The following is a 16058-nucleotide window of genomic DNA, read 5'->3' on the forward strand; positions in this document are numbered from 1 at the left end:
AATGTGATGCGCCTCTGAAAAAAGGCTAATGCAATCTTCGGATGCATCAGGCAAGGAATTTCCAATAGAGTTAGAGGAAGTGTTATACAAGGCACTGGTCAGACCTCATCTGGAATACTGTGTGCAATTCTGGAACAGATGCAGAGAAGGGCTACTAGGAGGATCAGAGGAATGGAGAACCTACCTTATGAGAGGAAACTTTAAGGAGCTTGGCTTGTTTAGCCTAACAAAATGAAGGCTGAGGGAGATATGGTTGCTCTCTATAAATACATCAGAGGGATAAACGTGAGGGGGAAGATGAGTTATTTAAATTAAGGGTCAATGTTGGCACAAGAACAAATGAATATAAACTGGCCATCAATAAGTTTAGGTTTGAAATTAGATGAAGGTTTCTAGTTCTGGAACAGCATTCCCAGGGGAGTAGTGGGGGCAAAAAACCTAACTTGTTTCAAGACTGAATTTGATAAATGTATGGAGGGGAATGGATGATTAGGTTGCCTACAACACTGTGATACATGGCCCATCCACGATTACTATTAGAAAATATCTCCAGTGGCCGGAGATAGGACGCTAGATGAGGAGGCCTCTGAGTTACTACAGAGAATTCTTTCCCGGGTGTCTGGCTGGTGGGTCTTGCCCATATGCTCAGGAAGGAATTTTCCCCCAGGTCAGATTGGCAGAAACCTTGGTGGGGCTTTGTCTTCCTCTGCAGCATGGAGCACAGGTCACTTGCTGGCTTAAACTAGAGTAAATGGTGGATTCTGTGGACCTGGATAGACGAATTACCCCAGAGGAATGGTATTTGATCTGGACAAGTGGACCAGCAATCTGCTTGTAGCAGAACAAAAGAAAATTTCTTTAAGATATTGTTTCAATGGTAACTCAGAGTTGAGAGAGAAAGAAAATGGGGATAAATGTTGCAGAAATTGTGGGTAGAGAGGAGATTATGGAGGACATGTCCAGTCATTAGAAAGTATTGGGATGCAGTCTGTAATCAAATATCACAAACTGTTGGATATTTATTACCAAATGATCCTTCGGTAATCCTCCTAGGACTTCCTCATGGAAATGATCATACAAGAGGAAAGGACTTGACTTTTTTGTAGAGACCTAGAACATAGGCTTTAAGACCAGAAGGAACCAGCAGATCATCTGATCTCCTGTACATCACGGACCACCACCACCACCCAACATCCACACACTAAACCCCACAGTCAATGCTGTTGAGCTGCTTTGTGCTCTCCAGTGATGCGGTATTGCTAGTGTATGGTGTGAAAACATGTTATCTAACTCTTCTCTTACAGTGTCGGGAATTGTATTATTGTGTAAAAGACAGTATGGAGCGAGCAGCAGCAAGACAGCAAAGTATTAAACCAGGTAAGAGCTGTGGACAGGATTTGGCAGGTACTGTATGATCAACCAACCTCTTTAATGCAGTGTAGTTGTAGCCATGTCGATCCCAGAACATTAGAGGGACAAGGTGGGTGCGGTAATATTTTTTTATTGGACCAGCAGAAGATTTTACCTCACCCACCTTGTCTCTCCAACCTCTTTAATGATAGTTTGTGTGAATGTAGTACTTTTTATTCAGTTATCTCAAAGTTCTGTTTTCTCCTTTATCTATGCATATATGGCAGGTTGTGGTGGAGGAGATGATGGTGGTGGTGGTGATGATGATGATTTATTATTAGCTGATATAGTCCTCACCAAAAATCATACATTTCTGAAATCAGTCACCCCTTCAGGGGTCTGATTTACCAATACAATGATAATTCCAAAATAATACTACACGAGATGAAACCTCACTCTAGCTCTCTCCTTAGATTTGGCTCGTGATACCTTTCCTTCCATCAGGACCTATTTGTTCCATGCCCTGGCTCTCTGAAAGGGTTACTCCCACCTCCATTATATTCAGGGTGAAGTCTAATGAACCCCACTTGTCCCAGTGAATCAGCAGTGATTAACCCTGTAGCTCCCTGCAGAGTTCTAACACTTAGGGCTTGTATGCATGGGAAAGTTATACTAGTGTAACCTAAGGTCTGCATTTAAATCAGTGGAGTTTACCAGTATAACCCATTGTTTGGACACTCTTAGGGTATGTCTACACTATGGGATTACTCCGAATTTACAGAATTCGATTTTTGGCAACCGATTGTATAAAGTCGAGTGCATGCGGCCACACTAAGCACATTAATTCGACAGTGTGCATCCATGTACTGAGGCTAGCGTCGACTTCCGGAGCGTTGCACTGTGGGTAGCAATCCCATAGTTCCCGCAGTCTCCCCCGCCCATTGGAATTCTGGGTTGAGATCCCAATGCCTGATGGGGCCAAAAATTTGTTGCGGGTGGTTATGGGTAAATGTCGTCAGTCGATCCTCCCTCCGTGAAAGCAACGGCAGACAATCATTTCACGCCCTTTTCCCTGGATTGCCCGGGCAGATGCCATAGCACGGCAACCATGGGGCCCGTTCAGCCTTTTTTCACTGTCACCGTATGCCTACTGGATGCTGCTGACAGACGCGGTACTGCAGTGCTACACAGCAGCATCTCCTTGCCTTTGCAAGTTAGCAAAGACGGTTACCAGTCATACTGTACCGTCTGCTGCTGTCATGGGTGCTCCTGGCTGGCCTCGGTGAGGTCGGTCGGAGGCGCCTGGACAAAAATGGGAATGACTCCCCAGGTCATTCTCTTCTTTAAGTTTTGTGTAATGGAGAGTCAGTCCTGCCTAGAATATCAGGCAAGCCTACTAAAGAACCAAAGAGGCAAACGGCCGCTCCGGGTCAGAGCCCCAGACATCCCGCAGAAATGATGAGCTGCATGCCATTCTAGGGGTTGCCCCTACAATAGCCCCACCCATTGCTTCCCTCTTCCCCCACCCCTCCCGGGCTACCTTGGCAGTTATCCCCCCATTTGTGTGATGAAGTAATAAAGAATGCATGAATTTGAAACAACACTGACTTTATTGCCTCTGCAAGCAGAGATCAAAGGGGGAGGGGAGGGTGGTTGGCTTACAGCGAAGTCAAGTGAACCACCATTCTGCACTTGCTCAGCCTATAGCTGAAAATGGGAATCTGTGATAAGCACTAGGATAGAAGCACAGGCAGGCCTGAATCTCCATTTGTGTGTGGGCCTTTGGTTGACATTGGTAAAATACAAAAGGTCCCAGGATATGTATGTTGGGGGACAGTTCTAAACAGCAGCTTTATTTTTCTATTTGCAGCAAAATGTAGAGGTCTAAGTATCTGATTGTGAGCCCTGGGAGCAAGGGGTAGGTTGGGGTAGGTGCGACCATGCAGTGCTGCCGACTGGGAGAGCAGCCTGAGGCAGAAGCCTCCAGCTGGCATGATATTCAGGCAGGACTGAATCTCCATAACACAAAACTTAAAGAAGAGAATGACCTGGAGTCATTCCCTTTTTTGTCCAGGCACCCCCGACCGACCTCACCATGGCCAGCCAGGAGCACCCATGTCTGCCCAGGCGCTCCTGACCGACCTCACCGAGGCCAGCCAGGAGCACCCACAGGACGATGATGACGGTTACCAGTCATACTGCACCGTCTGTCATCCACAAGGCAAGGCAAGGGGGTGCTGCTGTGTAGTGCTGCAGCACCGCATCTGCCAGCAGCATCCAGTAGACATACGGTGACAGTGAAAAAAGGCGAGAAACAATTTTTTTCCCTTTGCTTTCACAGAGGGAGGAAGGGTGGGGGGGCCTGATGACATATACCCTGAACCACCCACGACAATGTTTTTGACCCTTCAGGCATTGGGAGCTCAACCCAGAATTCAGATTGTTTTCGGAGAGTGCGGGAACTGTGGGATAGCTACAGTTATCAGTCGCCCCTCCCTCCGTGAGCGTCCATTTGATTCTTTGGCTTTCTGGTACGCTTGTCTCAGCTCCTTAAGTTTCACGCAGCACTGTGTTGAGTCCCTGTTGTGGCCTCTGTCCATCATGGCCTTGGAGATTTTTTCAAATCTTTTGGCATTTCGTCTTTTGGAATGGAGTTCTGATAGAACAGATTCATCTCCCCATACAGAGATCAGATTCAGTATCTCCCGTACGGTCCATGCTGGAGCTCTTTTTTGATTCTGGCTGTGCTGATGAGCTCTGCATGGTCATCTGTGCTGATCAGCGCTCCACGCTGGGCAAACAGGAAATTAAATTCAAAAGTTCACGGGGCTTTTCCTGTCTACCTGGCCAGTGCATCCGAGTTCAGATTGCTGTCCAGAGTGGTCACAATGGTGCACTGTGGGATAGCTCCCGGAGGCCAATACCGTCGAATTGCGGCCACACTAACCCTAATTTGAAATGGCAATGTCGATTTTGGTGCTACTCCCCTCGTCGGGGAGGAGTACAGAAATTGATTTTAAGAGCCCTTTATGTCGAAGTAAATGGCTTCGTTGTATGGATGGATGCAGGGTTAATTCGATTTAATGCTGCTAAATTCGAACTAAACTCATAGTGTAGACCAGGCCTTAGTCCCATATAAGAGGGGCTTTTTCTGTTTAGTTTATGTCACTGTGCAAGGGATTAAAGTAAACCAAAAAACCTATTTTATACTGGAATAAGTGTGTCCACATGGGGATTTAAACCAATATAATGATACCAGTACAACTGGTAAAACATTCTTGTGTGGACAAGTACTAACAGAATGGGAAAAAGGACGATCCTGCCACTGTTGCAGCTGGCAAACTAGCAAAGCCCTTTTAAAGTGTGTATATGGCCAGAAATGTGATTGTTATTCTTACTCAACATACTAGCTTTGTGTGTGTGTTCAGTGTTAACGGCTTACTTGGATGATAAAAATAATGTTACTGTTTACTCTTGGTAGTACTGCAGAGTAATCCAGCTTGGGGAGCTGGATTTGGAGTCTACTCTGGCTCGTGTATGATCATCAACCTAATTGTGGTCTTGTCAACATGGGGAAGTTATACCAGTGTAAGGGAGGTAGGGTGTGAATTTAAACCAATCTAGTTAGACTGGTATAACTACCCATGTGGACACTCTTATTCCAGTAGAAGAGGGCCTTTTTTTCAGTTTAATTTATGTCACTTTGGAAGTGTTTAAAGTAAGCCAAAAAGAAGCCACTCTTACTATGGAATAAGTGTATCCACACGGGGGAATTATACCAATATAACTATAGCTGTTTAACTCTACCAGTATAATTATACTGGTATAACTGGAAAAAAGCTCCACAGAGACAAGTCCCAACTTCCAGTTGTAGGGCCAAGTATTGCCCACATGTTTTACTTGAACCACCTTGTTGAAAACATAGAGAAAGTGTGACCCTATGAGCCCCTCAGTGCCCACTTGCAAAGAGTTCAATATCATATAACAGCAACTTCTATTAAGCCTGACAAACTTACTACATCTAACGCATTACAGTGACAATATTTATCTGTAAAGAATATTTTGTAAGATATCAGTTGAAAGCCAGTGACATACTGGTCGTTAATATCACTGTGAAAGGTGTGTATTAACACTGTATGAGGAATTGCGCATATTTTTGATACTGTGCTTTGAAGTCTGTAATCAAAGAGAGAAACAGGTTTGTTTTTTTTCCAAGACAAGAGGGAGGACCGTTATCTCCCTGTCCCTAATGTAAATTGAGCATGGTGATGGCAGAGACAATGGACAGTTCATTTGCATCTGAGATAAACAGGAGGAGCAGGTTAGGGAGGATGTGAAATCAGCATGGGAAGTCACTGGAGTCTGAACCCCAGGGGTCCATCCTGACTCTGGTGACAAAGACAATAAATTCTGGGGAATATAAGGAGAAGCAAAAAGACGTTTTGATTATCACTGAGGGAACAAAGAGGTTGGTGTTCTTTGCATTTGTGAATGGTGGATCCCCCACCATGTGGGTTGGTGATGCTAAGAAGTGGCTGTTGGTGAGTGTTATGGAGCGTACCAACCCCACACTGGGCCAACAGGGACGGATCAATCACTGTGGGCCCAGGAGGCCATGCCCCCTTTCCCCTGCTACGCATGCCTCAGGTGGAAGAGCCAGATAAAAGGAGGCAACCCAGCCCAGTCGGGCTGGCTGAGGAGGAGGACCTTAAGAAAAGTAAGCAGTCATGGGATAAGAGGGAAAGGCCTCTCATGGATCAGTAACTGGTTAAAAGACAGGAAACAAAAGGTAGGAATAAATGGTCAGTTTTCAGAATGGAGAGAGGTACAGATGCTCCCTGACTTATGCAAGTGTTCCATTCCGGAACGCCTTGCGTAAGTAGAATTTTGCCTAAGTTGGGAACCCAACAATTACGCACGAGGGGGGGGAAAAAAAAAAGCTTATGGAACTTTTTCCGTAAGTCCGGATTTGCGTAAGTTGGGTTTGCGTAACCTGGGGAGCGTCTGTAAATAGTGGTGTCCCACAGGGATCTGTACTGGGACCATTGCTGTTCAACATATTCATTAATGATCTGGAAAAAGGGGTAAACAGTGAGGTGGCAATGTTTGAAGACGATACAAAATTACTCAAGATAGATAAGACCAAATCAGACTACGAGGAATTACAAAGGAATCTCACAAAACTGGGTGACTGGGCAACAAAATGGCCAATGAAATTCAATGTTGATAAATGCAAAATAATACATGTTGGAAAACATCATCCAAACTATACATACAAAATGATGGAATCTAAATTAGCTGTTACCACTCAAGAAAGAAATATTGGAGTCATTATGGATAGTTCTCTGAAAACATCCGCTCAGTGTGCAGCAGCAGTTAAAAAAGCGAACAATGTTAGGAACCATTAGGAAAGGGATAGCTACGGTAATAAGACAGAAAATATCATAATGCCACTATATAAATCCATGTTGTGCCCACACCTCAAATACTGTATGTAGTTCTAGTTGCCCCATCTCAGAAAAGCTATATGAAAAATAGAAAGGGTACAGAGAAGGGCAACAGGCAGGTGTGTATTCTATCTTTTTGGAGACAACTAATTTGGTCATTCCTGTGAGAGTCAAGTGGCAGGCTGGATACTACAGAGGAATACTCTTCTGTGGGTACGGGAACTCTGGGCACCTAGCATTACCTGCAAGACACAATCAGGGCTGTTGGAATCTTAAGTTTGTTTGGCTGACTAACAGACTGGGGTGGCAGGGAGCTGTCAAACAGGTTAGCATCAACAAATCCCTCTTTTGCTAAAGCAGAGCGATAACAGGGTGGCTTACAGTTCTGGATGCCCTCAGAAAGCACCACAGAAGGACATGAGGGATTCAGGAAGCCCTTCTTTCTTTGTGGCATTAAGAATATTTCCATTTTATTTTCACCCCATTAGGACACTTTTGTGTTCATACGAAATTGCAGGACATTCAAAGCTCCACATGAATTTGTATTTGCTCTGCTTCTGCTGAAGGTTAATGCTGTGTAAGGTGTCAACCACTGTGTTGCATCATACAGAAAAGAGAGCTAACTTCTGAGCTAGTCTTTTAATTTCCCTCACACATTACAGAGCTTTACAGCCAGCAATTAAATATGTGATGGTGTTTAGAGCACTCACTGCTAAACTTTAATCAAGTACTCAAAACTGTTTGTCATAAAATGTTGCAGTGTACATTACATGGAGTTCTTGCTTTAATCACTCAGTAAATTGAAAGTATTGTGCAGCTCACTCTATTTGTTTGATTCTTTCCTGCCCTTCTTCTCTTTGTTTGTTGTTGTATTGCAGGACCTGAATTGGGTGGTGAGTTCCCAGTGCAGGATATGAAAACTGGTGAAGGAGGGCTTCTGCAAGTCACGCTGGAAGGAATTAACCTGAAGTTTATGCATAGTCAGGTAGGAGGGAATCTTCCACAAGAATATGTGAGCATGAAGCTTTTTGCAGCACCTCTGCATCAGTGTGTTTCCTCTTCCCTGCATCAGCAAGGGGAAAGGGTAGGATAACAAAGGGGAATATGGCCTATATTCTGTAAATATTGAAATGAGAAATTCTCAGAGTGTAGACATCTATAATACTTTTTTTTTTTTTTTTTTTTAAGTAAAAGTAGTTGTAGAGGTGGGTATTAACTTTGTTTCTGGCTGCCAGAATTCTGTAGGTGCACAATGTACTAACTGGTACTCAATGTACTAAAACAGCAATAACAAAAAATAGTAGGTGGTAATCTAAGCTTCCATAACATACCATGTAGTGAACTCTGACATTCTGATGGCACAATGATTTAGCACTGTGTCTGTAAGATTACGCTAAGTACATTTGCAGGTATTTCAGGTAACTTTCTTCATCATGTTTAATTTTGTATTTTAAAAATGTGGGAGAGTCTACAGATCCAGACAAGAAAATAGAGTAAGAGAATGACATTCTCTCACATTGAAGATGAGAATAAATTACTGATTCCCCCTCCCCCCTTACAAATAGCAATCTATCTGTGGGTGTAGAGGAAACACAAATATAATTGCTTTACCATTTTCTTCCTTTATCTGGATGTTGTTTCATTTGCGTTCTTTAGTCCTTGTTTTTGTTTTTTTGCTTTGTGTTCATGTTTGTTTTGCATATGTCATTAGAGGTGTGCTGTGCTGGACAGTAGAACCATTTTTTAGCGGAGGGTGGTGTGTGTGTGTGTGTGTGTGTGTGTGTGAGAGAGAGAAAGAGAAAAGCTGCTGTCAATCAGTCCCTTGTGCAGTGTGTTACCTTTTCCTCTAATTAAATCTTCCCTCTACTGTTTACCATATAAGCCTTGTTCCTTTACACACTCACTTGCTTTCAAATTGAGGGGAGAGCATCTGCACCCCTCAAGACACAAAATGGAACTATGAAACATAGAAAAAATGCCTATTAACCTTTTGTGTAAACCTGTTTTTCTTATAATGGATGACCTTTGAGAATAGGGGAAGATTATCACCATGAGAGGTTACAAATAGTCTATTAATTGTTATGTTATTAATTCTTGTTTTATTTTCAAACATTTCACTTTCCTAAAAATGGGAAACTCCCATAAATTCCGCCACTTGGGGAAATGCATCACCCTTTAGTTTTTGTTGAAATGAGCCAGACGCCTCCAGGGCAGTCACATGCCTTTTGTATAGCCTTGCATTTACCATTTTTGGGCTGCTAGATAATTAATATTGCATCTGATCTGTTTAAACTTTTCCACTGAGGTCCTGAATAAAAAAGCTTGAACTGCATAATATGAACCTTAACAGCAGATGCTACTGCAATCAATGGAAATTATCTAAGTGGATAAAAAAATGGCGAATTATCCCCTTACAATGCCCTTATTTCCTCTTCCCTGTATCCCTCCAAAAAGAGAAAAATAGAGGGTGATAAAATTTTTGACAAACTAAACTGCAAAAGAACCGCAGGTAAACAAAGTGGTGGGATTAATTTTCTATTCTCTGGATACTTGATTGTGAGAAGGAGGCAAGTTGCAGGTTTGCTGACAAAAAAAATCTCAGGTTTAGTTTCTGGTACTGAGGAATAAATAACCTGGAATCATGTGTTAGAGCTTCTCTATTATTGGAAACATCATCTGTACTTGAAAATCAATTTACCTTGATTACTCTCAAAATGCGAATTGATCCATTTACAGAAGGCAGACATAGGTAAGACTGTTTCTAAAAGAGACCTTTTAACTGGCATGATCTTGGGTCCTGTCTGGTGGCCTCCCCTTGCCTTTCTTGGGCAGTTAATGATTTGGGGATTAAATGAAAGTAGTGTGTTACTGGTGGTGTAGTGAAAAGAAGTGCCCAGATACCTTTCTGGATTTTCTGTTTTCCTAGTAGATGCAATATCTCCAGTAAATTTATCTCTAAATCCGCACCAGAGCTTGCAGCTTTGTAAGTACATAGCAACTGAAAAGATCACTGCAGTTCGTTGCTATGCAGTCTTTCAAGAATATCTCTAAGATGTTGGCAGGACACTTATTCAGGATACTGGAGCAATCTTACTCTTCATATATATGTTTCCTGTTTGAAGAAACAAATGTTCTAGGACCTGAGCATACAGCTGATTCCTGATCACCTTCCTGTACCTTCTCCTCAAGCCCACAAGTTGTCTCTCGCCCTGAAAGGACTAACTGACGTTATGCTTTTTCAGGATATGGGTGCACATCAGAAAAGATTGTTTAATTGAATAAGGCATTAAATGGACTCGTTGCAGTCAGAGAATTTGCTGACTTGCACAAAGCTGGCATCTGTGTCCTAGAACATGGAAAAAAATGATTAGTGTGATCTGTGACCAGGCTCATTTTCCTTTTTTGGATGCTTATTTTTTAAAGCAAAGATCAGTCAAAACCAGTTCTGTTTTTCCCCAGTGGGTACCCAACTCACAGTGGCTCTGTGGCATACTGTATGAAATGAATGAACAAACAACAAATCTCGGAATCTTCATGCATGTTTTTTAAAGATGAAATCAGTGCTGCCCAAAGTCATCATCTGGATCAATTTCAACACTGAGTGCACATACCATGTAAAATCTACAAACAGTTCTGTTGCTAAATCTCAATTGCAGTGCTGTCTGGTAGCAGCCCCTCCCCCATTAAGTTTGACTGGTGGATGGTCTAAGAGAAGCAGCATGAGGGTGGGAAGCACATTGCCCCTTGCCTGCCCTCTGTGCTGGAGGAGGATGCATGGAGGGGCAGAAACCAAGTGGGATGGACCTGGGCCATAAATCGTATGCCAAATTTGGGAGCCAGCCATTTCTTGTCCCCCTTTTTGTTGCATTTAAGGTGTGTTGGTTTTCTCTTTGCTATAATTCAATTGAGTGCCTGAAGGGGTAGCAATGTTGGATATGTCAGAGTTACTAACTCCTTCGTTTCTCTTCCATGCTTTCTCCTCCTGCAAGGAGCGGAAGGTACTCCATCTTCTGCTGTCTTCGCTTCTTAGCATTTTAAGTTGTTTGTTGATTTCTAGCATTGTGGCAAATTTATCTTTTTTAATCTCCCTGTATTTATGTATTGAACTGTAAATGAATTAGTAGTATGTGCTACAATGTTTCAAGTTATATCAGCCGTGATGGTGTTTCTTTTTGTTTGTTTTTGAATAAAAAGTTGTCTCTCATTGACTAATCTTGTGTTATTTTCCTCCCTGTTTTGTTGTAGGTTTTCATAGAGCTGAATCACATTAAAAAGTGCAATACTGTGCGAGGAGTCTTTGTCCTGGAGGAATTTGGTAATTACATTATTTTGATATTAGGTCTGTACTCACATGGCAGTAACTCAAATTTCCAGTCCTCAGTCTCAGAGTTGTGTTCATTAGATCAGTGGTTCTTAACCAGTGGTATGCGTGCCCCTGGGGGTACGCAGAGGTCCTCCAGGGGGTACATCAACTCATCTAGGTATTTGCCTAGTTTTACAGCAGGCTACATAAAAAGCTCTAGTGAAGTCAGTACAAAGTAAAATTTCATACAGACAATGACTTGTTTATACTGCTCTATATACTATACACTGAAATGTAAGTACAGTATTTGTATTCCAATTGATTTATTTTATAATTATATGGTAAAAATTAGAAAGTAAGCAATTTTTCAGTAATAGTGTGCTGTGACACTTGTATTTTTCTGTCTGATTTTGTATGCAAGTAGATTATAAGTGAGGTGTACTTTGGGGGTACACAAGACCAACCAGACTCCTGAAAGTAGTCGGGAAAGGTTGACAGCCACTTCACTAGATGGTAGGCAGTTTCAAAACAGGGAGAAATATAGATTGTATCTGAGAGACTGTCTGACCGACTAGGAGGATGGGTGTCTTGACACTATCAGAGTAAACTTGTAGATTTTCATATTCATGGCTTGTAGCGTAGATGCACGTTGTCAGTATGCCATTGAAATCACTTTGTGCAGCATGGATAACAGTAATGAGTCAATGAAGTGGGAGGTGCTTAGAAATTATTTCTTCAAAAGTCTCCTCTCCGCAGAAGTCATGATCAAATGTGTCATATAATAGTCTGAGGGACAGATTGTTGCTCACAGTGAAATTTCCCCTTTGCTGCTCCAGGCAAGTTTTATTTTTATTCTGGAAAAAGATGATGTTTCTGGACTGCAGTTTAGTCAATGGTTTTATTTTCAGTGTGAGAATTGTGGTGGAGGAGAGAGATGATGGTAGAGGAACTGGAGAACTAGTGCTATTTGGCCAGTGATTGCAGTTAAATATAATCCTCTTAAACCCAGACTGGGCAATATTCAGAAGTTTCTCAATATCAGTGTGATTCATAATATTCTGAACCACTGTCTGAAAAAATAGGGGTCTTTTAAGATTTTGAAGGTTTATAAAACATCTGAACCTTTCACACCCTCTGAAATGGTCCTCTCAAGGATTCCAAGTCTGGAGTGGTTTATTCTTTCATCTGTGGCTGCACATTTGTTTAGATATTCACGGAAATGTGAAACTTTTCTTTTAAAAAGGTTAAATTTACAAATTGATTTCAGTATTTGATCAGTGCTAATTTTGTCTTACATCCACCATTTAAGAGAAATAGTGTCTTGATTTTCAGACATTCTGGTTCTTTTCCACTGCTTTGGATTAAAGGGCACTGACTCATGGATCCTCTTTCCTAATATTCAAAGAAATGTAACTGATATTGGGATCTGGAAGCTTCATGTCCTGATCTTGACTTCTGTACTGCCGCCTTTCTGTTATGATACCAAGTCCTTCAAATGATACTATTGGATGTCATGAATCCGAGTACAATGACTGGAAGGCAATTGAGCCACTGGCTAAGAGACTTGGTGTATCACTTCATGAACAGGTTTTTCCCCTTTACCTTTTCTGAAACTATCTTATCACACACACATCTCAGAACAATGAATGCAACATATGGAAAAGTTTGGGATAGTTTACGGATGCTCCTGGTAAGTGCTGCCTTGAAGGTGAAGATTTCCACGCTGTGTGGTTGCCTATTCCTCTTGTACCATATTTACCCCAAATAGGCAACAAGTTTATTATAGCATTGCTGTTAGCAAACACTTAGGGTTGCAAAATAGTAGTGATAATAAGTGCACAACGCTGAGAGATCAGAGCCAATAAAATCTGCTAAAACCATAATGGGTAACTTCCACTATCCCGATATTTAGTTGGTCAAATGTCACAGTTGGCCATCATTGGAGGGACAGTTTGACACACAGTTGCTTCTTCAAATAGCTATTTCTGGAGCATGCACAAGAAGAGGGAACATTTGACTTCATACAAAATAATACAGAGAAGCTGGTTCAAAAAGTAACTATAGTTTTAGCCACTAAGTAATAATGACCATACCATAAATCAATTTCAAGTGCATTGTGGAAAGGATTGTAGTGAAGGTCAGTATTGTGACAGGTAACATTAGGAAGGGCAGCTTTAAAGTAAAAAATCAGGAAGCAAGTTAGAAAGAAACTGAAGACAAAAATTAAGAAATTAAATCCTTGCAATCAGTCTAGAAGCTATTTAAGCAACTTGATAAATCACAGAAGGCATTCCTACCCCTGAACAAAGTAGGAAGCAGAAAGGCAAGGAAAATGTGCTGTGGTTAAAAGGCAAGGCTCAAGAGGTTAGAATGCTATGCTTTAGTTCAAATTAAACTAATAGAAGGGGATATAATCTATGGCCTGTAAAATGAAAGGTGGAAATTAAGATGGAATTGTAAGATAAAATAGCCAAAAACTCATAGACCAAAATAACAGGCAATTCTTTAAATATGTCAGAAGAAGTCTGCAGTGGAGTTAGTGGTCCACCAGATTACCAAGGAGAAAATGAAAGGAAGGTAGACACTGCAGAGAATCTAACCTGCTTTCTTGTACAGAGACCAATAGAAAGATATTTTCCCTAGAGCTACGCTTTTAAAGATAATGAAGATGAGACACTATTAGACTCTATGCTCAAAAGAGAAATGATGACAAATCACTAGGATAAAATGGTAATATTCAGCCAAGAGTTCTGAAGGAACTTAAAAAATTAAGTGAATGAGCTGCTAACAAAACTCTAAATCTTAAAATCAGTTTCTGTGCTTGAGGACTGGAGATGTAGCCATGGTTGTACTTTAACGAAGGGCATGAGGGCTGATCCTGGAAATTCTAGTCCAGTCAGCCTGACTTCATTACCAGGAAATGTAGTTAACTTTAATTATTTTGGAGGTTTTAGTGGTTTCCAAGCATGGTCTTTTTAGTGGGAATGGAAGAAGTTGAATATCACAAGACAGTAGGAAATTAAAGGCCGTTTGTAAAACACCAGGTTAACATGGCAAGGTGGATGTTGGAGATGTGATTTCAGACTGGGGCCCAAGTGAGAGCCACGGGTTGTTGTCCACAAATGGGAACAAAGATTTAAAGGAAGTGAAGAAGTGTAGGGCTCTTACCTTTGGAATTTGAGTTACTGCTGTGTATTTGTGCTTTACTTTCTCGTGGCCCCTTCATCGCCGCTGCTATGAAAACCTTCATTCTCCAGCAGGTAAAGTGATGTCCCCTGAAATAGTTCTCTGCTAGTGCCATATATTCTCATTCACAGGGCCAGAGGCTGCAGGATGGTGCTCAGTAACTTATCCCCTTCATCTTCTTAGTTTAACAGTATTGAGTCAATTTTATTGTTAGAAGAAAAAAAATTAGTATGATTTATATACTCTGCAGTGCTAGCACTTTGAGCTCTGAGGGTGTAAACCCAAAGCTTTTCTCTTCTCTCCTTCCTAACCCCACCCTCTCAGGAGTATTTTTTCCCACTGGAGGGCTACAGGGGAGTCATTCATTTGATGAGAGGGTGACTTCAGTGAGTGTGAAAGGAGGTGGTTTCTTCCCTAGGTCCTCACCCTGCTGTGTATTTGGGGATCAGGGATATTACAGCTTCCCTTCTCTCCTTCCCTCATGCCACCAGCTCCTTCCAGCTTCCTCTTCCTGCTTTTGAAGAGTATATGAACGATTGTGTGTTATCCAGTGAGAAATAAGATTTGTACATCTGTGTAATCCTATCCCATTTGGCTGTCCACCGCCTCACTCCCCCTTTATCCCCTGGTGACATGGAGTTAATTTGGAACATCTGGTGCCAACGGGTAAGGCAGCTTGGATGTGCACCGCATTCTCTTCCCAGCTCTAGCCACTGGTGTCATGGGCAGTGCAGCCTGGGTGTGCACTTCACCCAGTTTTCAGCCTCTGATGTAGTTGCCTCTGTCCAAGAAAATGAAGAATTTCAAAGGCAAATATTTATTTTATAAACAAAGGCTGCATTTTTCATGGGTCTTTCCAGGGATGTTGATACTGTGATACACTAAGATCAAATCATAGGCATTGATTTTTATTAGAGTCCCTTCTCTTTGAACCAGTCTGCACTGCCTAGTTTTGACTCACTAGAGTTATGAGCCCTCTTTCCATATTACCTTTTGTTGTGTCATGTCATAATCACAGGTGACATCTGCATGGCTAGGTTTTGGTGTCCATTTTCCCCCCCGAGCTCTTCATGTTGAGCTCATGTTTATATATTTTGCCTGTTACTGTCTTTCTGTCACTAGGTGCTATGCTTTATAAGATATTCACTCCTCCTTCCCCACCTTCCTCTATTAAACTAGTACTTATTTGGTCTGGTCTTGAATAATTTATGATGTTTCTTTAAGATTTTTGTTGTCATACAGAAATTCCAAGGCAGGTTTCAGCCCCTTTGAAAGGAAAGGATTCAAAATATAATTGTCTTGTTGTTCCTTTAGTTTAAAAAAATCTAAATTTGCCTTTATGTTCATAGTGCATCATTATACTCCTTGTGCTCTTTGTTCCCTATATTGTCTTTCCATGAGATTTGTGCACAGCATCATTCACACAGACTCAGAAGAGTGGGACAGAAGCACAGTGCAGGTGGAACACACTAATGGGAGGGTTGCAGCTTTCAGCGTGGGGTACTTTGGGGTAATGAGAGCAGAGGGTAAAATTTTCCTTTGCTATTCTGTGCTACATTCCTCCTTTATTTGTTAGGGACAGTTCAAGGGAGCAAAGGCTGAGCTTTCCTGGTAACAGATTGCATCTGTGTCATCTACAGCAACTCCTGCTGGTGTTTCCTTTAATACACCTAGAAGTCAAATCAAGCCTGATATTTTGAGGGCCATGTGTAACTGAAATCTTGTATGTTGGTAGTTTTGAGTAAGTTTGTTCATAAAGCAATGAACATTTT

At 41.7% G+C, this 16058-nt stretch overlaps 1 protein-coding gene across 42 annotated transcripts in view; it reads left to right on the forward strand.

Moving 5' to 3' along the window:
- MADD (MAP kinase activating death domain) overlaps window positions 1-16058 on the forward strand; it is a 116284-nt gene that overhangs the window by 93786 nt on the left and 6440 nt on the right. For 31 of the 42 annotated variants that reach the window (XM_054025556.1, XM_054025561.1, XM_054025559.1 and 28 more), the window contains 3 exons: window positions 1305-1377; window positions 7676-7782; window positions 11043-11112. In XM_054025556.1, the coding sequence (XP_053881531.1) occupies window positions 1305-1377; window positions 7676-7782; window positions 11043-11112 (250 nt within the window). The remainder of the gene's footprint in view (window positions 1-1304; window positions 1378-7675; window positions 7783-11042; window positions 11113-16058) is intronic. The other 11 variants (XM_054025585.1, XM_054025589.1, XM_054025591.1 and 8 more) reach the window with 1 other exon arrangement.

The sequence above is a fragment of the Malaclemys terrapin genome, chromosome 4, assembly GCF_027887155.1.
Source record: "Malaclemys terrapin pileata isolate rMalTer1 chromosome 4, rMalTer1.hap1, whole genome shotgun sequence".
NCBI lineage: Eukaryota > Metazoa > Chordata > Testudines > Emydidae > Malaclemys > Malaclemys terrapin.